The 21,490-nt window shown below is 41.0% G+C and overlaps 1 protein-coding gene and 1 pseudogene across 1 annotated transcript in view; both read right to left on the bottom strand.

The window, feature by feature from the left end:
* Positions 1-21,490, bottom strand: part of ZSWIM5 (zinc finger SWIM-type containing 5) — a 214,732-nt gene that overhangs the window by 35,092 nt on the left and 158,150 nt on the right. Inside the window, exon 5 of the mRNA XM_088022453.1 lies at positions 9,760-9,939. Within this exon, the coding sequence (XP_087878579.1) occupies positions 9,760-9,939 (180 nt within the window). The remainder of the gene's footprint in view (positions 1-9,759; positions 9,940-21,490) is intronic.
* LOC114224249 (RNA-binding protein EWS pseudogene) lies at positions 16,598-18,736 on the bottom strand (annotated as a pseudogene).

Here is a 21,490-nt window from a genome sequence, read left to right as displayed (position 1 = left end):
TACTAGGAAGCCAGATCATTGAGGACCTTACAGGCCATGAGTGAACAATGAGAAGCCACCAGAGGGCTTTGAGTTTTTGAAGGTATATAATGTGACCTGCTTTTTAAAAGGATAACTGGCAGCAGTATTGAGAACAGACCATGAGGTGGAAGGGCAGAAGCAGGGGGGGCAGTTAGGAAGTCACTGCAATAATTTGTGAAAAATGATGGCAACTTGGCCAGAGTAAAAGCAGTAGAGGTGATAAGAATATATGGATTCTGTTGGACAGAAGACATGAATAGATACTTTTCCAAAGAAGACATCTGGATGGCTAAAAGACACATGAAAAAATGCTCAACATCATCATCATCGGGGAAATACAAATCAAAACCACAATGAGATACCATCCCATACTTGTCAAAATGGTTAAATGTAATAACATAAGAAACAACAGGTGTTGGCAAGGATGCAGAGAAAGGGGAACCCTCTTGCACTGTTGGTGGGAATGCAAACTGGTGAAGCCACTCTGGAGAACAGTTTGGAGGTTCCTCAAAAAGTTAAAAATAGAACTACCCTAGGGCGCCTGGGTGGCTCAGTTGGTTAAGCAACTGCCTTTGGCTCAGGTCATGATCTTGAAGTCCCGGGATCGAGTCCCACATCGGGCTCGAGTCTGCTTCTCCCTCTGACCCTCTTCCCTCTCGTGCTATCTCTCATTCTCTCTCTCTCAAATAAATAAATAAAATCTTTAAAAAAATTTAAAAAAAATCTTTAAAAAAAAATAGAACTACCCTATGACCCAGTAATTGCACTACTAGGTATTTTCCCAAAGGATACAAAAATACAGATACGAAGGGGTATATGCACCCCAATGTTTATATACAGCAGCACTATCAACAATAGCCAAACTATGGAGAGAGCCCAAATGTCCATCAACTGATGAATGGATAAAGAAGATGTGCTATAGACAGACAGACAGACACACACACACACACACACACTGGACTATTACTCAGCCATCAAAAAGAATGCAATCTTGCCATTGGCAATGATGTGGATGGAGCTAGAGTGTATTATGCTAGGTGATATTTCAGTCAGAGAAAGACAAATACCATATGATTTCACTCATATGTGGAATTTAAGAAACAAAACAGATGAACATATGGGAGGCAGGGAAGAAAAGTAAGAAGAGAGAGGGAAACAAACCATAAGATACTCTTAATGATAGAGAACAAACTGAGGGGCGATGGAGGGAGGTGGGTGGGGGATGGGCTAGAAGGGTGATGGGCATTAAGGAGGGCACTTGTTGGGATGAGCACTGGGTGTTGTAGGTACGTGATAAATCACTGAATTCTACTCCTGAAATCAATATTGCATTGAATGTTAGCTGAGTAGAATTTATGTAAAAATCAGAAAAAAAGAAAAAATATATGGATTCTGGATATATTCTGAAGGTAAAACCAATAGGATTTGCTCATGGTTTAGATCTTGAGTGAGAGAGAAAAAGAATCAAGAATGACTCCATGGTTTTTAAGATAGACTTGCCATACTGTCTATGGCAAGTCTATCTTAAGATAGACTTAAGGGATAGGGAGACTATAGGAGGATACCAGAGTATCCTCTGGTATAGGGAGGATAGGATAGGGAGACTATAGGAGGAGCAGGTTTAGGTGGGGCTTGATAGATAAGAAATCTAAGTGGAGATATTGAAAAGGCAGTTAAGCATACAAGTCCGGAATTGGGAGTTAAAGTCTGGTCAAGGGATATAAATTTGGGAGTAGTTAGTATACAGATGATTTTCAAAACAAGGCAATCACCAAGGGAATATGTATACGGAGAGAAGTGGTTTGATGACTGAGCCCTAGGCACTCTAACATTTTAGGTTAGGAAGTAGGGAGAAGACAGTAAAGGAGGTTGAGAAGGAGGAACCAATGAAGTAAGAGCAGAACCAAGAGAGTAGTGTCTTGGAAATAACATGAAAATGGTGTTTCAAGGAGAAAGTAAACAATTATAACAAATACTGCTGATAGGTCAAGTAAGATTATGACTGAGAATCAGCTAGTAGTTTTGGCCATTTTTAGCATCAGTGACCCGTACAAGAGCAGTTTCAATAGTGGAGGGATGAAAGCTGACCAGAGTGAGTTAATGGAGAATATGAGCAGAAGCAGAGATGATAAATATGTACTATTCTTTTAAATTATTTGTCTTTTTAAAATAATTTTTAATTTTTTTTTAAAGATTTTATTTCTTTATTTGACAGAGAGACACACAGCAAGAGAGGGAACACAAGCAGGGGGAGTAGGAGAGGGAGAAGCAGACTTCCTGCGGAGCAGGGAGATCGATGCAGGGCTTGATCCCAGGACCCTGGGACCATGACCTGAGCCGAAGACAGACGCTTAATGACTGAGCCACCCAGGTGCCCCTTAATTTTTAATTTTTTAAAGATTTATTTGACAGAGAGAGAGACAGCGAGAGCAGGAACACAAGCAGGGGGAGTGGGAGAGGGAGAAGCAGGCTTCCCACTGAGCAGGGAGCCCGATGCGGGGCTCGATCCCAGGACCCTGGGATCATGACCGGAGCCAAAGGCAGACACTTAACGACTGAGCCACCTAGGTGCCCCTAAATTATTTTTCTTAATTCTACCACTTATTTCTACTACCTCAGGGAAACAGGGTAATAGCCAGAGAGGCATACGGGAACAACATGAGTGTGTTTTGTTTTGTTTTGTGATGAGAGAGAAGGCAATATACTTGTATACTAAGGAATAATCCACAAAAATTGGTGAAGCAGGAGAGAGAGAAGATAATTCCTGGAGCGATGTCCTGGATAAAAGAAAAGGAATAGGCTCTTGAGAATAGGTAGAGGGCTCAGGGTTAGAAACACAAATAAAAACAGGGGAAGAAGAAAACTGGATGGGCACAGACAGAGGCAGATGTAGTGAGAAAGTCTTGGAAATTCTCTTGTGATTGCTTCTATATTCTCAATGAATAGGAAGCAAGGTTATCAGCTGAAAGGGAGGAAGGGAAGGAAATAAAGTTTTCAGGGAAAGACATGAAATAGTAATTTAGAAGAGTGAAAGAAAGCACAGATTAGGGGAATGTGGTGGATCTCTGGACAATACTATGGACCCATTTGGAATCAGTGGTCATAAACTTCAAGTGAGACCAGTTACCATGCTTGTGTTTCTCTTCACTATGTTCAGCGGTGTGGGCATGAGCACTGAGGAATTAAGAGAGTGAGACTTAACTACTAAGGTTAGTGTTTTGCTATATCTGTGTGAAGTAAAGGGAAAGAGGAGGTTTATGTGAGGGGAGTGATTATAATGACTCACCAAGGAATCTAATGGAGATAAGGAGGAAAATGAGGCTACCAGAAGAATGAAAAGGTCTTAGGATCAAAAGTCCTACTGGGTCAAAGAATTATTGGAATTGGGATACTAGAGAAAATAAGTCAGCAAGACTGATGATGAGATTTAGAGCTGCCTGAAACTGAGATTATGAAGAAGGTATAGTTATTGGCAATGACAAGGTCTAGGGTATGATTTTGGGATTGAACAGCTCAATTATGTGGGAAGATGAGACTATTAAAAGAAAGGAAGGCAAAGAACTGAGAGGACAGGATATTGGAAGGATCATCTGTGTGGCTACTGAAATGGTCAGGAATTACGACAGAAGCAGTGACAGAAAGCAGTGTTACCGAGCCAACAGCCAAAAATCTTCAAGGAATGAGGAGGATTGACCCAGAGGTCTACAAATAACCAAAACCAGAAGGGTAGCAGACAGTATATTTTGACAGCATGAACTTTAAAGCTGGGGAGTATTTTAGGAAGGAGGAAAGGACAATGATATAGAAATGGCAATGAAGAACAAGTGGGACGCCTACTGCTCCATCAGGTACAGAGACGTGAGACCTAAATCAGCCACAGCTTGAGAAGACTGCAGAAGAAGCAACATCCTTAAATAAGAACCAGTAACAACAAGTAACCACTATGATAAAGAAGAAACTGACAGGCCAGAAAGGACTGGCAAGATATCTTCAGAGCACTAAATGAGAAAAATATGCAGCCAAGAATACTATATCCAGCTAGGCTGTCACTGAAAATAGAAGGAGAGATAAAAAGCTTCCAGGACAAACAAAAACTAAAGGAATTTACAAACATGAAACCAGCCCTACAAGAAATATTGAAAGGGGTTCTCTAAGCAAAGAGAGAGCCTAAAAGTAACATAGACCAGAAAGGAACACAGACAATATACCGTAACAGTCACCTTACAGGCAATACAATGGCACTAAATTCATATCTTTCAATAGTTACCCTGAATGTAAATGGGCTCAATGCCCCAATCAAAAGACACAGGCTATCAGACTGGATTAAAAAACAAGACCCGTTGATAAGCTGTCTGCAAGAGACTCATTTTAGACCCAAAGACACCCCCAGATTGAAAGTGAGGGGGTGCAAAACCATTTACCATGCTAATGGACACCAAAAGAAAGCTGGGGTGACAATCCTTGTATCAGACAAATTAGATTTTAAGCCAAAGACTGTAATAAGAGATGAGGAAGGACACTATATCCTACTTAAAGGGTCTATCCAACAAGAAGATCTAACAATTGTAAATATCTATGCCCCTAACATGAGAGCAGCCAATTATAAAAGCCAATTAATAACAAAAGCAAAGAAACACATCGACAACAATACAATAATAGTGGGGGACTTTAACACCCTCCTCACTGAAATGGACAGATCATCTAAGCAAAAGATCAACAAGGAAATAAAGACTTTAAATGACACACTGGACCAAATGGACTTCACAGATATATTCAGAACATTCCATCCCAAAGCAACAGAATACACATTCTTCTTTAGTGCCCATGGAACATTCTCTAGAATAGATCACATCCTAAGTCACAAATCAGGTCTCAACTGGTACCAAAAGACTGGGATCATTCCCTGCATATTTTCAGACCATAATACTTTGAAACTAGAACTCAATCACAAGGGGAAAGTCAGAAAGAACTCAAATACATGGAGGCTAAAGAGCATCCTACTAAAGAATGAATGGGTCAACCAGGAAATTAAAGAATTAAAAAAATTCAGGGAAACAAATGAAAATGAAAACACAACTGTTCAAAATCTCTGGGACACAGCAAAGGCAGTCCTAAGAGGAAAGTACATAGCAATACAAGCCTTTCTCAAGAAACAAGATCTCAAATACACAACCTAACCCTACACCTAAAGGAGCTGGAGAAAGAACAGCAAATAAAGCCTAAACCCAGCAGGAGAAGAGAAATCATAAAGATCAGAGGAGAAATCAATGAAATAGAAACCAAAAGAACAGGAGAACAGATCAACGAAACTAGGAGCTAGTTCTTTGAAAGAATTAACAAGATTGATAAATCCCTGGCCAGACTTATCAAAAAGAAGAGAAATGACCCAAATCAACAAAATCATGAATGAAAGAGGAGAGATCACAACCAACACCAAAGAAATACAAACAATTATAAGAACATATTAGGAGCAACTATATGCCAGCAAATTAGATAACCTGGGAGAAATGGATGCATTCCTAGAGATGTATTAACTACCAAAACTGAACCAGGAAGAAACAGAAAACCTGAACAGATCTATAATCACTAAGGAAATTGAAGCAGTCATCAAAAATCTCCCAACAAACAAAAGCTCAGGGCCAGATGGCTTCCCAGGGGAATTCTACCAAACATTTAAAGAAGAATTAATACCTATTCTCCTGAAACTGTTCCAAAAAATAGAAATGGAAGGAAAACTTCCAAACTCGTTTTATGAGGCCACCATTACCTTGATCCCAAAACCAAAGACCCCATCAAAAAGGAGGATTACAGACCAATATCCTTGATGAACATGGATGCAAAAATTCTCACCAAAATACTAGCCAATAGGATCCAACAGTACATTAAAAGGATTATTCACCACGACCAAGTTGGATTTATCCCTGGGCTGCAAGGTTGGTTCAACATCCGCAAATCAATCAATGTGATACAATACATTAACAAAAGAACAAGAATCATATGATCCTCTCAGTAGATGCAGAAAAAGCATTTGACATCCTTTCTTGATCAAAACTCTTCAGAGTATAGGGATAGAGAGTACATACCTCAATATCATAAAAGCCATCTATGAAAAACCCACAGTGAATATCACTCTCAATGGAGAAAAACTGAGAGCTTTCCCCCTAAGGTCAGGAATGCGGCAGGGATGTCCACTATCACCACTGCTATTCAACATAGTATTAGAAGTCCTAGCCACAGCAATCAGACAACAAAAAGAAATAAAAGGCATCCAAATCGGCAAAGAAGAAGTCAAACTCTCACTCTTTGCAGATGATATGATACTGTATGTGGAAAACCCAAAAGACTCCACCCCAAAACTGCTAGAACTCATATTAAGTGGCAGGATATAAAATCAATGCACAGAAATCAGTGGCATTCCTACACACCAACAACAAGACAGAAGAAAGTGAAATTAAGGACTCGATCCCATTTACAATTGCACCCCAAACCATAAGATACCTAAGAATAAATCTAGCCAAAGAGGCATAGGATCTGTACTCAGAAAACTATAAAATACTTATGAAAGAAATTGAGGAAGTCACAAAGAAATGAAAAAGCGTTCCATGCTCATGGATTGGAAGAACAAATATTGTGAAGATGTCAATGCTACCTAGAGCAATCTACACATTCAATGCAATCCCCATCAAAATACCATCCACTTTTTTCAAAGAAATGGAAGAAATAATCCTAAAATTTGTATGGAACCAGAAAAGACCCCGAATAGCCAGAGGAATGTTGAAAAAGAAAAGCAAAGCTGGCGGCATCACAATTCCGGACTTCCAGCTCTATTACAAAGCTGTCATCATCAAGACAGTATGGTACTGGCACAAAAACAGACACTTAGATCAATGGAACAGAATAGAGAGCCCAGAAATGGACCCTCAACTCTATGGTCAACTAATCTTCGACAAAGCAGGAAAGAATGTCCAATGGAAAAAAGACAGTCTCTTCAACAAATGGTGTTGGGGAAACTGGACAGCCACATGCAGAAGAATGAAACCGGACCATTTCCTTACACCACACACAAAAATAGACTCAAAATGGATGAAAGACCTAAATGTGAGACAGGAATCCATGAAAATCCGAAAGGAGAACACAGGCAGGAACCTCTTCGACCTCAGCCGCAGCAACTTCTTCCTAGAAACATCGCCAAAGGCAAGGGAAGCAAGGGCAAAAATGAACTATTGGGACTTCATCAAGATAAAAAGCTTTGGCACAGCAAAGGAAACAGTCAACAAAACAAAAAAAGACAACCGACAGAATGGGAGAAGATATTTGCAAATGACATATCAGATAAAAGGCTAGTATCCAAAGTCTATAAAGAATTTCTTAAACTCAACACCCAAAGAACAAATGATCCAATCAAGAAATGGGCAGAAGACTTGAACAGATATTTTTCCAAAGAAGACATCCAAATGGCCAACAGACACATGAAAAAGGGCTCAACATCGCTTGGCATCAGGGAAATCCAAATCAAAACCTCAATGACATGTCACCTCACACCAGTCAGAATGGCTAAAATTAACAAGTCAGGAAACGACAGATGTTGGCGGGGATGCGGAGAAAGGGGAACCCTCCTACACTGTTGGTGGGAATGCAAGCTGGTGCAACCACTCTGGAAAACAGTATGGAGGTTCCTCAAAAAGTTGAAAGTAGAGCTACCCTACAACCCAGCAATTGCACTACTGGGTATTTACCCCAAAAATAGAAATGTAGGGATCTGAAGAGGTACGTGCACCCCGATGTTTATAGCAGCAATGTCCACAATAGCCAAACTGTGGAAAGAGCCCAGATGTCCATCGACAGATGAATGGATAAAGAAGATATGGTATATATATACAATGGAATATCATGCAGCCATCAGAAGGAATGAGATCTTGCCATTTGCAATGACGTGGATGGAACTGGAGGGTGTTATGCTGAGTGAAATAAGTCAATCAGAGAGAGACATGTATCATACGACCTCACTGATATGAGGAATTCTTAATCTCAGGAAACAATCTGAGGGTTGCTGGAGTGGTGGGGGTGGGAGGGATGGGGTGGCTGGGTGACAGACATTGGGGAGGATATGTGCTATGGTGAGTGCTGTGAATTGTGCAAGACTGTTGAATCACAGATCTGTACCTCTGAAACAAATAATACAATATATGTTTAAAAAAAAAAAAGAAGAAGAAGATAGCAGGAGGGGAAGAATAAAGGGGGGGAAACTGGAGGGGGAGATGAACCATGAGAGACGATGGACTCTGAAAAACAGACTGAGGGTTTTAGAGGGGAGAGGGGTGGGAGGATGGGTTAGCCTGGTGATGGGTATTAAAGAGGGCACGTTCTGCGTGGAGCACTGAGTGTTATGCACAAACAATGAATCATGGAACACTACATCAAAAACTAATGATGTTATGTATGGTGATTAACATAACCTTAAAAAATTAAAAAGAAAAAAAAGAAACTGCCCGACTATAGGCATGTCTTTATATGCATTTGACTCTCTACGCCAATCAAAAACCAATACTAAAGGGATGCTGTGTTGTGGAGGTTAGATGAGTGCCAGTAAAGTGTAGCTTAAAGAAGTGGCAAAACTGCAGCTTTTTCAAACTCTTGTTACCTTAGTTGCTTTAAATACACTGACAATCAGTTATGGTACAGTAGATGAAGACCTGGCCAGAACAATAATTTAAATTATTTTCTTGAGATTAAAAATATCAGATTTATCACTTAAAATAGAAGGGACCACATGTAAAATCAATGTCTGAAAAAAAATCTCCTACCAATATAGGTTCCCAATGGGCTAAAGGGAAATCAGTTGCCAAGAGGAAACAGCCTGACTTAGATGAATTAAAACTGACGTGTATGCTGATGCTCCGTGATAGCTGCAGGCCAGGGGCTCAAAAGGCAGAGGGTACAGTATCACTGTACTAGATTCGTCTTAAAATGGGGCAAGAGTCCTAGCCGTAATTTGGGAAGATAATCCAACCTAGCTATCTGCTGTATAAAAAATTTGAAGAAAACAGAGAAAAGTAAGAAAAGCAATTGTCAGGGCATTCTTATTTATTTATTATTATTATTATTTTTTAAAGATTTTATTTATTTATTTGACACAGAGAGAGAGAGACAGCAAGAGAGGGAACACAAGCAGGGGGAGTGGGAGAGGGAGAAGCAGGCTTCCCGCTGAGCAGGGAGCCCAATGCAGGACTCGATCCCAGGACCCTGGGATCATGACCTGAGCCGAAGGCAGATGCTTAATGACTGAGCCACCCAGGCGTCCCTGTCAGGGCATTTTTAAAAGCTGTTTTTTAAAAACAAATAAATAAGTAAATAAATAAATGCTGTTTTTTTTTGCCGTTCCATCCTTCCCTTGAGGCAGGCCTTCTAAGCTAAAACCAACCCCAACTGAGGCCAAGATCCACTAGTCATGAAGAACTTGAAAGGTAAAGAGGATTCATGCAGAAGGCTCTAGGAATTTATGGTGGGCACTCTAAGGACACTCAAGATATGGAAAAAGACACAGCATCCCCAATGTCAAAGATAAAAAGTTTACCCTTATTTAAGGCGTGGCAATTCAAGATAAACAAAAGGACAGGCTTTTCTTACTGAGGATGACAATATTGATAGCCAACCATCTGGCCACCTTTGTTCTAGAGTTTCATTCTCCCACCTTTTGGAGTTCCAGGCACAAAGTCCCTAGAAGGATATATGGCTCACCTGGGCTGTGACTGGTGTTCTGGGGAAGTGCATTGGTGATGTTGGGCAGCTCGTGCCCATAGTTCCCATCCTCCAGGGGACAGATATCCAGGTCACTCCACTTCTGCAGTTGCTGTAGCCAACAGGACTTTTCCTCCAGTTTGCAATGCGGATTTAAAATGATGCACACCCATAAGGCCCCTGGAAATAAAGCAAACAACATTCTTGATATCTTTCCTCTGATGTATGTGTCAACTTTAATTTTTCAGGCTACTCTTTTCTTCCATTTTTGGTTGGTAGGAAGAGTTCTGAAAACATCAGCTTTTCTCAATATAAAAAATCAAATCTGCTGAAGTTTACAGAAATGGCTTATTTTTCCTCACCAAAGCTTCCTTAAAGCACTGATTATCTGGATATCTGAATGTGTGCCTATAATGATGAATAAGACAGATTTGGGTTTAAATTCTGAGCTCAGATTTGTAGTCCAACATATTATTTATTGAGAACTTTGTATGTTCAAGGCCTATTCTCCTACTGGAGAATAAGACATTGTTCCAACCCTTGAGGAGCTGTCCAATGGGGGAGATAGATAAATAAACATAATGTCATTTGAATAAGATGAGTGTTAAGATAAAGATATGTTCATGGTGGGGCGCCTGGGTGGCTCAGTCGGCTAAGCAGACGCTTTGGCTCAGGTCATGATCCTGGAGTCCCAGGATTGAGTCCTGCATTGGGCTCCCTGCTCAGTGGGGAGTCTGCTTCTCCCTCTGCCTCTCTGCCCTGGCTTGTGCTCTTTCTTGCTCACTCTCTCTCCCTCAAATAAATAAAATTTTAAATAAAAAAAAAAAGGTAAGTTCAGGGTACAATAGCAGCATATAGGAAGGGCACTTAGCAGAAGGACAGGGGTCAGAAGGGAGGTGCTCAGAAAACATTACCAATTTTTGATTAGTTAACCTTGGATTTTTTGAACTTCAAATCCTTCAACTGTAAAACTGATAGCATAAAAACAACTACTTTGTAAGGATATTTTGAGAATTAAATGAAATAACATTTGTAAAAGGATATTTTTTTGGCATATTACTTGGCACATGGAAAAATTTCCTTTTTCCAAGAAAAATAGTTTATTTTGGCTTGGATTTCGATACTGCTGATCAACCATGATGCCTTGAAACTGTCACATTCTTGGATCTTCTCTGTCACTGTAGCAGAGTAGCACATATTCCATATAACCGATGACTACTGTTTCTCTTACCATTTCACCCTTCCTTTAAAGCAAAGCTGCCTCTTCTTTTTAAGGGTGGCTATGTGGCTGAGCCAGATATATTCTCAATCTCAAATCAGCAATAAGCCTGGCTGCAGAGTATCTTAAATTAAAAATCCTTTGGGATGAAGCTGCATCTTTGGACAGAGGTACTTTGAAACAGTATTTCAAGGCCCCTTAAACTCAAATAGGAATGTTTTAAAGGCCATTTTTAGCCTCAATTTCGGATACTACTTGAAGATGGTGAAAATTCATTTCTATTGGCTCAGTTTTAAAAATCTACCATGAAATATAAACTATACTATGTAATAAAATAGTATTATATTATGATGACTCTCAAGAGAATTATAGTTAGGATTCATCCAAATAATAATTAAAATAAAGCATGGCAAATGCTATCATAGACATACATAAAATCCTATGAGAATATACATGATGGAACAATGAATTCTGCATGTGGAGTCAGGAGAAGTTATAGAAAGGATATGACATTTGAGTTTGAAGAATAAACATGAATTAATTCCGGTTAAAGATAGCTAACCACTACTTCCTTCTGAAACCTCACTAAAATGAAAATAAAGGGATAAAAATAGGCATAAACTGACACAGACACAGAGGATGGGAGAGATAAAAGAGAAGGACCACAAAATTTTAGAATCTGGAAAGCGTGTGGATGAGTGATAGCTGACTTAGCAGAACAGACAAAGTTGAAACCTCCACCAGCAGTTAGGCAAGCCCAGAAGCAGAACTGATTCATGCTGCAGAACCCTGCTGAAAGTGGGGCTGAAATTAGTAAAATTGGTTAGAAGTCTGTCAAAGGTCTCAGGCTTGCAGAGTTCCTCCTCTATTCAGAGTAGCTGAGTGCCTGCTCCTTCCCTCTCCTGGAAGAAGACCAGAGCTTTCCTCACTGGGAGGGTTGATTCAGAGACACTCAGGATTGGAAATATTGTGCACAGCCAAGAGTGGGGTGTCCGTACTAAAAACTGAGGGATTCGGGAAGACACACATATTGAACAAATGGATATCCCTCAACCCAACCCTCTTCCCCCACTTGGTTCTAAGAAGACTGACAGGTTTATAACTCAGAGACAAGAGACTGGAGGATTCATCTCTGGAAATCAGCCCAAGGAGAAACTAATTAACAAGGTCTCTCTTTCTCTCTCAAACACACACACACACACACACACACACACGCACGCACGCACGCGCGCGGCTTCCTTTTAGCTCTTAAGTGTTACTCTTAAATAGGAATGGACAGCTAAGAAACATTAGATATAGAAGGAAAGTATCTTACATAAAGGACAGAGAACAAAGCAAGCATAAAGAAGAAAAGCCTGGAGGAAATACAAAAAAGGCAGAGATGACAGAAAACTTAAAGAAAAAAACCTTTGCAATTGATATCCTCAAAGTGAGAAGATACTGTATCTATGAAAAAAGTGCAGGAGGCAACAACAAAAAAATGGGCTCTTGGAAATTAAAAATATAATGATAAAAATTGATTAAAAATTAATAAGATGGTTGATGGGGCACCTGGGTGGCTCAAATGGTTAAGTGTCTACTTTTGGCTCAGGTTGTGATCCCAGGGTCCTAGGATCTGCACTGAGTCGGGCTCCCTGTTCAGTGGGGAGTCTGCTTCTCCCTCTCCTCTGCCCTTCCCACCCACCGCTCATGCTCTCTCTATCCATCTTGTTCTCTCTTAAATAAAATCTTTATTAAAAAATTAATAAGGATTGAAAGATAAAACTGAGGAAAACTGGAAGATAAAAGACAAAAACACAACAAAACAATGAGAAAAAAATAATAAAATTAAAATCAATCTCTATTTAGTATGTTCAGTCACACGAAATAATCTAGCAATTTTACTATCTTCTTAGACATCCCTTTGGAACCCTCTATTTTCTTATCCCTGATCTAGACAGTACTCTCAGCCTATAGCATAGTAACCCACAAGCTAATATCCAAATAACAGAAGTAGTTCCAGACAAAAAGAGATATTAAAGGTGAGGAAATGAAAAAAAAAAGTTCAAGAAAACATCTCAAATTAAGAGAAGGCCTACTGAGTATTAAGCAAATTAGATTTTTTAAAGTTTATCTATTTATTTATTTTTAGTAATCTGTACACCAAATGTGAGGTGCAAACACACAACCCTGAGACCAAGAGTCACATGCTTTACTGACTGAGCCAGCCAGGTGCCCAAGCAGATTAGATTTTTTTTTTTTTTTTTTTTTTTTTTTTTGGTTTCAGGAGTAGAAATGTATACATTCATCACTTACATATAACACCCAGGCCTCATCACAACACGAGCCCTCCTTAATGCCCATCCCCCATTTAGCCCATTCCCCCACCCATCCCCCTTCCAGCAACCCTCAGTTTATTTTCTATAGTTAAGAGTCTATTATGGTTTACCTCCCTCTCTGTTTTTATCTTATTTTATTTTTCTTTCCCTTCCCCTATGTTCATCTGTTTTGTTTCTTAAATTCCACATATGAGTAAAATCATATGGTATTTGTCTTTCTCTGACTGACTTCTTTCTTTTTTTCTTAATTTTTATTCATTTATTTGAGAGAGAGAGAGAGAGTAAGCACAAGCAGGGGGAGAGAGGAAGAGGGAGAAGCAGGTTTCCCGCTGAGCAGGGAGCCCGACGTGGAGCTCAATCCCAGGACCCTGGGATCATGACCCAAGCTGAAGGCAACACTTAACAAACTGAGCCACCCAGGCACCCATCTGACTGACTTATTTCGCTTAGCATAACACACTGTAGCTCCATTTATGTCGTTGACAATAGCAAGATTTCATTCTTTTTGATGGCTGAGTAATATTCCATTGTGTGTGTGTGTGTGTGTGTGTGTGTGTATACACCACATCTTCTTTATCCATTTATCAGCCAATGGACATCTGGGTTCTTTCCAGATAGTGCTGCTATAAATATTGGGGTGCATGTGCCCCTTTGGATCACTACATTTGTATCTTTGGGGTAAATACCCAGGAGTGCAGTTCCTGGGTTGTAGGGTAGCTCTATTTTCAACTTTTTGAGGAACCTCCATAGTGTTTTCCAGAGTGGCTGCACCAGCTTGCATTCCCACCAACAGTCTTGGAGGGTTCCCCTTTCTCTGCATCCTCGCCAACATCTGTCGTTTCCTGACTTGTTAATTTTAGCCATTCTGACTGGTGTGAAGTGGTATCTCATTGAGGTTTTGATTTGTATTTCCCTGATGCCGAGTGAGGTTGAGCACTTCTTCATGTGTCTGTTGGCCATTTGGATGTCTTCTTTGCAGAAATGTTTGTTCATGTCTTCTGCCCATTTCTTGATTGGATCATTTGTTCTTTGGGTGTTGAGTTGGATAAGTTCTTTACAGATTTTGGATACTAGCCCTTTATCTGATATGTCATTTGCAAATATCTTCTCCCATTCTGTCAGTTGTCTTTTGGTTTTGTTGACTGTTTCCTTTGCTGTGCCAAAGCTTTTTATCTTGATGAAGTCCCAATAGTTCATTTTTGCCCTTGCTTCCCTTGCCTTTGGCGATGTTTCTAGGAAGAAGTTGCTGCGGCTGAGGTCGAAGAGGTTGCTGCCTGTGTTCTCCTTTAGGATTTTGATGGATTCCTGTCTCACATTTAGGTCTTTCATCCATTTTGAGTCTATTTTTGTGTGTGGTGTAAGGAAATGGTCCGGTTTCATTCTTCTGCATGTGGCTGTCCAATTTCCCCAACACCATTTGTTGAAGAGACTGTCTTTTTTCCATTGGACATTCTTTCCTGCTTTGTCGAAGATTAGTTGACCATAGAGTTGAGGGTCCATTTCTGGGCTCTCTATTCTGTTCCATTGATCTAAGTGTCTGTTTTTGTGCCAGTACCATACTGTCTTGATGATGACAGCTTTGTAATAGAGCTGGAAGTCCGGAATTGTGATGCCCGCAGCTTTGCTTTTCTTTTTCAACATTCCTCTGGCTATTCGGGGTCTTTTCTGGTTCCATACAAATTTTAGGATTATTTCTTCCATTTCTTTGAAAAAAAGTGGATGGTATTTTGATAGGGATTGCATTAAATGCGTAGATTGCTCTAGGTAGCATAGACATTTTCACAATATTTGTTCTTCCAATCCATGAGCATGAACTGTTTTTCCATTTCTTTCTCTCTTTAAGATTTTAATTATTTATTTGTCAGAGAGAGCACAAGGAGGGGGAGTGGCAGGCAGAGAGGAAGAAGCAGGCTCCCTACTGAGCAAGAAACCCAATGTGGGACTCAATCCCAGGACCTGGGGATTATGACCTGAGCTGAAGGCAGACTCTTAACCGACTGAGCCACCCAGGCATCCCTGTTTTTCCATTTCTTTGTGTCTTCTTCAACTGCTTTCATAGGTGTTCTATAGTTTTCAGAGATCTTTTACCTCTTTGGTAAGATTTATTCCTAGGTATCTTATGGGTTTTGGTGCAACTGTAAATGGGATCGATTCCTTGATTTCTCCTTCTGCTGCTTTATTATGCATGTACAGAAATGCAACAGACTTCTGTGTGTTGATTTTATATCCTGCAAATCTGCTGAATTCCTGTATCAGTTCTAGCAATTTTTTGGTGGAGTCTTTTGAGTTTTCTATATAGAGTATCATGTCGTCTGCAAATAGTGAAAGTTTGACTTCTTCCCTGCTGATTTGGATGCCTTTTATTTCTTTTTGTTGTCTGATTACTAAGGCTAGGACTTCCAGTACTATGCTGAACAATAGTGGTGACAGTGGACGTCTCTGTTGTGTTTCTGACGTTAGGGGAAAAGCTCTTGGTTTTTCCCCATTGAGGATGGTATTAGCTGTGGGTCTTCCATATATGGCCTTTATGATGTTGAGGTACATTCCCTCTATCCCTACTTTCTTGAGTTTTTTTTTTTTTTAATCAAGAAAGGATGCTGTATTTTGTCAAATGCTTTCTCTGCATCTGTTGAGAGGACCATATGGTTCTTATCCTTTCTTTGATTAATCTGGTGTATCACATTGATTGATTTGCAGGTGTTGAACCACCCCACAGCCCAGGAATAAATCCCATTTGATTGTGGTGAACAAATCTTTTAATGTACTGTTGGATTCGACTAGCTAGCGTCTTGTTCAGAATTTCTGCATCCATGTTCATCAAGGATATTGGTCTGTAATTCTCCCTTTTATTGGGGTCTTTGTCTGGTTTTGGAATCAAGGTAATGCTGGCCTCATAGAATGAGTTTGGAAATTTTCATTCCATTTCTATTTTTGGGATATTTTTGGGAACAGTTTCAGAAGAATAGGTATTAATTCTTCTTTAAATGTTTGGTAGAATTACCCTGGGAAACCATCCAGCCCTGGACTCTTGTTTGTTGGGAGGGTTTTTTTTTTTTTTTTTTGGACTGTTTATAAACATTTGGAATTTTATTTAAAAAACAAAAACAAAAACAAAAAACAAAAAAAAACCCATCACAATCATGAACATTGTTACAGTTAGAGGGCCTCTTGGTTCTCCACAATGATACTGAGCATGCTCACAAGGGGTTCCTATTGTTTAGTCTTAGTTAAACAACCACCTTTTAAAAGAAGGAAAAAAAAACCCGGCACACTACCATTTAACTTGTTTTAATGTTTCTTCACAAGTGGTGAAAAATACTAAAGTACAGACAAGGAATAATCATAATGTTGTGGCCAACATTATAAATATGGAATTATAAATTTAAAACATTTTCTGGTTTAAAAAATAAATCTGGTAGTCAATGCAGCTCTGTGGGGTCTCTGGGTCTAGTAGGGCCGGTCTCTGCGTTCCTGACGGTGCTCGCCTTTATCCATTTTTCCAGGTTCTCCGCGCCCACCTCTTCTTCCTCCCGTCTATTCCATCGAAGGTCCAGGGAGCCCACCAGGGCCGCCCCGTCTTCCTCCACCAAAGCCACCTCAGTCCATGCCCCGGCCACCAGGGAAGCCCCCTCTGTCTCCACCACGGCCACCTCTGAACATCCCACTGGGACCACCGCGGTCCATGAGGCCGCCTCTTCCGCCGCGCATGCCACCAGGGCTGCCTCTGCCACGGTCACCACCCGGGGGTGGAAAGGGTGGTGGAAGGAAGCCTTCAGGCTTCGGGGCCTTACACTGGTTGCATTCTGTTCTCCAGGCGAAGTTCTGGTTTCCACACCCCGGATTGGGGCACTGCCAGTCTCCAGCTCGGTGCTGGACATTTCCTCCTCCGGATGGGTTCCCTCGGGAACCCCGGGGCCCTCTTGGGGGAAAGCCACCTCTGTCTCCTCCACGGCCTCCCATGCGACCCATGGGGCCGCCAGGACCTCCACGAACTGACGGCGGCATCCCTCTGCCCTCACGGGGAGGCATACCACCCCACCCCACATGCTGTTCATTGGAGGCTTCTTCCGAGCAAGAGAAACCTTAAGTTTGCTCCCTTGAAAATCTTTCCCATCAAACCACTCCATGGCAGCCTTGGCAGTTGGTGGGTCTTCATAGGACACTGTAGCATCACCTTTGGGCTTTCCTGTTTCCTTGTCCAAGTAGATATGGATCATGGGTTGTCCGGTTCTCTTGTTCATCTTAACAACTCCACACTGCTTAAAGAAGTCTGCCAGATCATCTAGAGTCACATTGTCATTTAAGCCTTGCACATAAATTGCACTGTTGTCAGAGTCTTCATCTGGATCTACAGGTGGGCCTAGATCAAGATCTGGTCCTTCGTCCATGGGTCCACCAGGCTTATTGAAGCCACCTCGCTCTCCAGCGCTGCCCATTCCACCGTGTCCTCCTCCCCACCCACCTCTGCTCATGCCTCCACGATCAAATCCCCCTCTTCCCCTGCCCCAGTTATCAGGGCCACTTATGCTCCGGTTCTCTCCTGGTCCGGAAAATCCTCCAGACTCCTGCCCATAAACACTCATGCTACTGGGGTGGTCCTGTCGGAATGAACTCTGCTGCCCGTAGCTGCTGCTCTGTTGGCTATACTGACTTGGAGCCTGGCTGTAGGATCCAGTTTGGGGGGGATAACTAGTGGGTGGCTGCTGCCCATAGCTGCTTTGTTGACCATAGCTACTCTGCTGTCCATAGGTGTTCTGCTGAGAGTAACTGCTCTGATCATAACTAGTCGGCTGTGTAGAGGAGTAGCTGGTAGGAGGATAAGATGGTGGTGCTGTGACTGGCTGCATGGGGTAGCTCCCAGGTACCTGGGGATAACTGTAGTTACTCTGTCCATATCCTAGGCTGGGCTGGTTGTAACCCCCTGTGCTAGATTGAGGTTGACTAGTCTCAGCAGGTTTGTTACCATCCTGCGGTCTTGCAGGTGCGGTGGCTGCCGGCTGCTGCCCATAGGCTGGGTAAGCAGGCTGAGTGCCATAAGCAGACCGAGCTGCATAGGAGGCCTGGGTGGTAGTGACCGTAGCAGTGGTGGTATTGTAAGCACCAGTGCCGTACCCCTGGACAGGCTGACTGTATGCCTGGGGGGGCAGCTGGAGTAGTATAACCAGCGGGAGGCTGTCCATAGGAAGTTGCATAGGCGGTCTGCCCATAGGTCGCAGTGGTCTGAGCCTGGGTATAGCTGACATCAGTGGGCTGTCCATAGGTTCCATAACTTTGCTGCCCATATGCCTGGGTGGTCTGTGCATATCCTTGAGTGGGTTGGGCGGTGTATGCACTGTAGCCCTGCTGGGCTGCCGCTTGGCTGTAGGTACTGTAATCCGTGGATGCCATTTTCTCTCCTTCCTTCTCGTTCTCTCAATGTCCGTCTCCCTCTCGCTTTCCCTCTTGGCACCGCACTGCCGGGTTTTTTGTTTTTTAAAGATTTTATTTATTTATTTGAGAGAGAGAGAGAGAGAGAGAAACAGCGTGAGAGGGGAGAGGGTCAGAGGGAGAAGCAGGCTCCCCGCTGAGCCAGGAGCCCGATGTGGGACTCGATCCCAGGACTCCGGGATCATGACCTGAGCTGAAAGCAGTCACTTAACCAACTGAGCCACCCAGGTGCCCTGTTGGGAGGTTTTTGATTACTGATTCAATTTCTTTGCTGGTTATGGGTCTGTTCAGATTTTTCTTTCTTCCTGTTTCAGTTTTGGTAGTTTATATGTTTCTAGGAATTTATCCATTTCTTCCAGATTGCCTAACTTGTTGGCATAAAATTGTTCATAATATTCTCTTTATAGTTGTTTGTATTTCTGCAGTGTTGGTTGTGATTTCTCCTCCTTCATTCATGATTTTATGTGGGTCCTTTTTCTTTTCTTTTGATGAGTCTGGCTAGGGGTTTATCAATCTTGTTAATTCTTTCAAAGAACCAGCTCTTGTTGATCTGTTCTGTTTTTTAAAAAATTTTCTATATAATTTAATTCTGCTCTCTTATTTCCCTTCTTCTGCTGGTTTTAGGCTTTATTTGCTGTTCTTTTTCCAGCTCCTGTAGGTATAAGGTTAAATTGTGTATTTGGAGACTTTTCTTGCTTCTTAAGGAAAGCCTGTATTGCTATATACTTCCCTCTTGCTGCATCCCAAAGGTTTTGGACTGTCATGTTTTCATTTTCATTTGCTTCCATGTATTTTTAAATTTCTTTAATTTCCTGGTTAATCCATTCTTTAGTAGGATATTCTTTAACCTCCATGTATTTTGTGGTCCTTCCAAATTTTTTCTTGTAATTGACTTCAAATTTCACAGTGTTGTGGTCTGAAAATATGCATGGTGTGATCTCAATCTTTTTGTACCAGTTGAGGCCTGATCTGTGACCCAGTATGTGATCTATTTTGGAGAATGTTCCAAGTGCACTTGAAAAGAATGTACATTCTGCTGTGAGTGGGGTATTAAAGTCCCTACTATTATTTTTTTAAATGTCTTTTTTTTTTTAAGATTTTATTTATTTATTTGTCTGAAAGAGAGAGAGAGCACAAGCAGGGGGGAGAAGCAGGCTCCCTGCTGAGCAAGGAGCCTGATGTGGGACTTAATCCCAGGACCTTGGGATCATGACCTGAGCCAAAGGCAGACACTTAACTGACTGAGCCACCCAGGTATCCTGATTATTGTATTATTATCAATGAGTTTAAGTTTGTTACTAATTGATTTATACATTTAGCTCCCAAGTTGAGAGCATATGCTTCCAAGTTGGGGGCATAAATATTTAAAATTGTTAGATCTTCTTGTTGGATAGACCCCTTTATTATGATATAGTGCCCTTCTCCATCTCTTATTACAGTCTTTGTTATAAAATCTAATTTGTCTGATATAAGGATGGCTACTTCAGATTTCTTTTGATGTCCATTAGCATAATAGACTGTTCTCCACCAACTCACTTTCAATTTAGAGGTGTCTTTGGGTCTAAAATGAGTCTCTTGCTAACTGAACATAATAAAAAAAAAATTAAAAAAAATAAAATGAGTCTCTTGTAAGCAGTATATCGATGGGTCTTGTTTTTTTTTTTTAATGTATTCTGATACCATATGTGTTTTGATTGGAGCATTTAGTCCATTTACATTGACAGTAATTATTGATAGATATGAATTTAGTGCCATTGTATTTCCTGTAAAGGCACTGTTCCTGTAGATTGTTCCTTTTTAGTCTTTTTGGCTTTTGGTCTCTCTTTCCTGCTCAAAGGGGAGCCCCTTTAATATTTCTTACACAGCTTATTTAATGTTCATGAACTCCTTTAGTTTTTTTGCTTGTCTTGGAAACTTTTTCTCTCTCCTATTTTGAATGACAGCCTTGCTGGATAAAGTATTCTTGGCTGCATATTTTTCCCACTTAGCATGTTGAATATAACATGCCACTCTCTTCTGGTCTGCCAAGCTTATGTGGACAGGTCTGCTACCAGCCTTATGCATCTACCCTTGTAAGTTAAGGACCTTTTACCCCTAGCTGCTTTCAGAATTCTCTATCTGGATATTTTGCAAGTTTCTCTCTGATATGTCTTGGTGTTGACATATCTGTGCCTCTTGGCCTTGAATGCCTGTTTCCTTTCCAGATTAGGCCGTTCTCAGCTATAATTTGTTCAAATAAACCTTCTGCTCCCTTTCCTGCTCTTTGTCTTCTGGGACTCCTATGACACCGATTACTATGCTTTGTGAAATCACTGAATTCCCTAAGTCTATATTTGTGCTCTAATAGTTTTCTTTCCCTCCTCTTTTCAGCTTCATTATTTTCCATAATTTTGTCTTTTACATCTAGTTGGTTTTGCATCTCAGTTATAGCATTTTTTATTTTGGCCTGACTAGTTTTTAAGTCTTTTATCTCTGAAACAAGTGTTTCAGAGTATCTCAGTGTATCTCTGGTGTTTTCTATGGTTCTTTCAAGCCCCAGCTAGTATTCTCATGACTGTTTTTCTAAATTCTTGTTCAGATACATTGCTTAGATCTGTTTTGAGCAAATCCCTGGCTGTGATTTCTTCTTGATCTTTCTTCTGGGGAGAATTCCTCCATCTTGTCATTATGTCTAGGTGTCTGTCTTTTGTGTGTTATGAAAGCTTGTTACATTTCTTGCTCCTGAGAGTAATACTATATTAAGAGTAAGAGTATTAAGGGGTCATAC

The sequence above is a fragment of the Eumetopias jubatus genome, unplaced genomic scaffold, assembly GCF_037043125.1.
Source record: "Eumetopias jubatus isolate StellerSeaLion01/CBP00866 unplaced genomic scaffold, mEumJub1_p1.0 scaffold_4, whole genome shotgun sequence".
Taxonomy (NCBI): domain Eukaryota; kingdom Metazoa; phylum Chordata; class Mammalia; order Carnivora; family Otariidae; genus Eumetopias; species Eumetopias jubatus.
The sequence above is the reverse complement of the archived record's forward strand: the minus strand, read 5'-3'. Positions and strand labels throughout refer to the sequence as shown.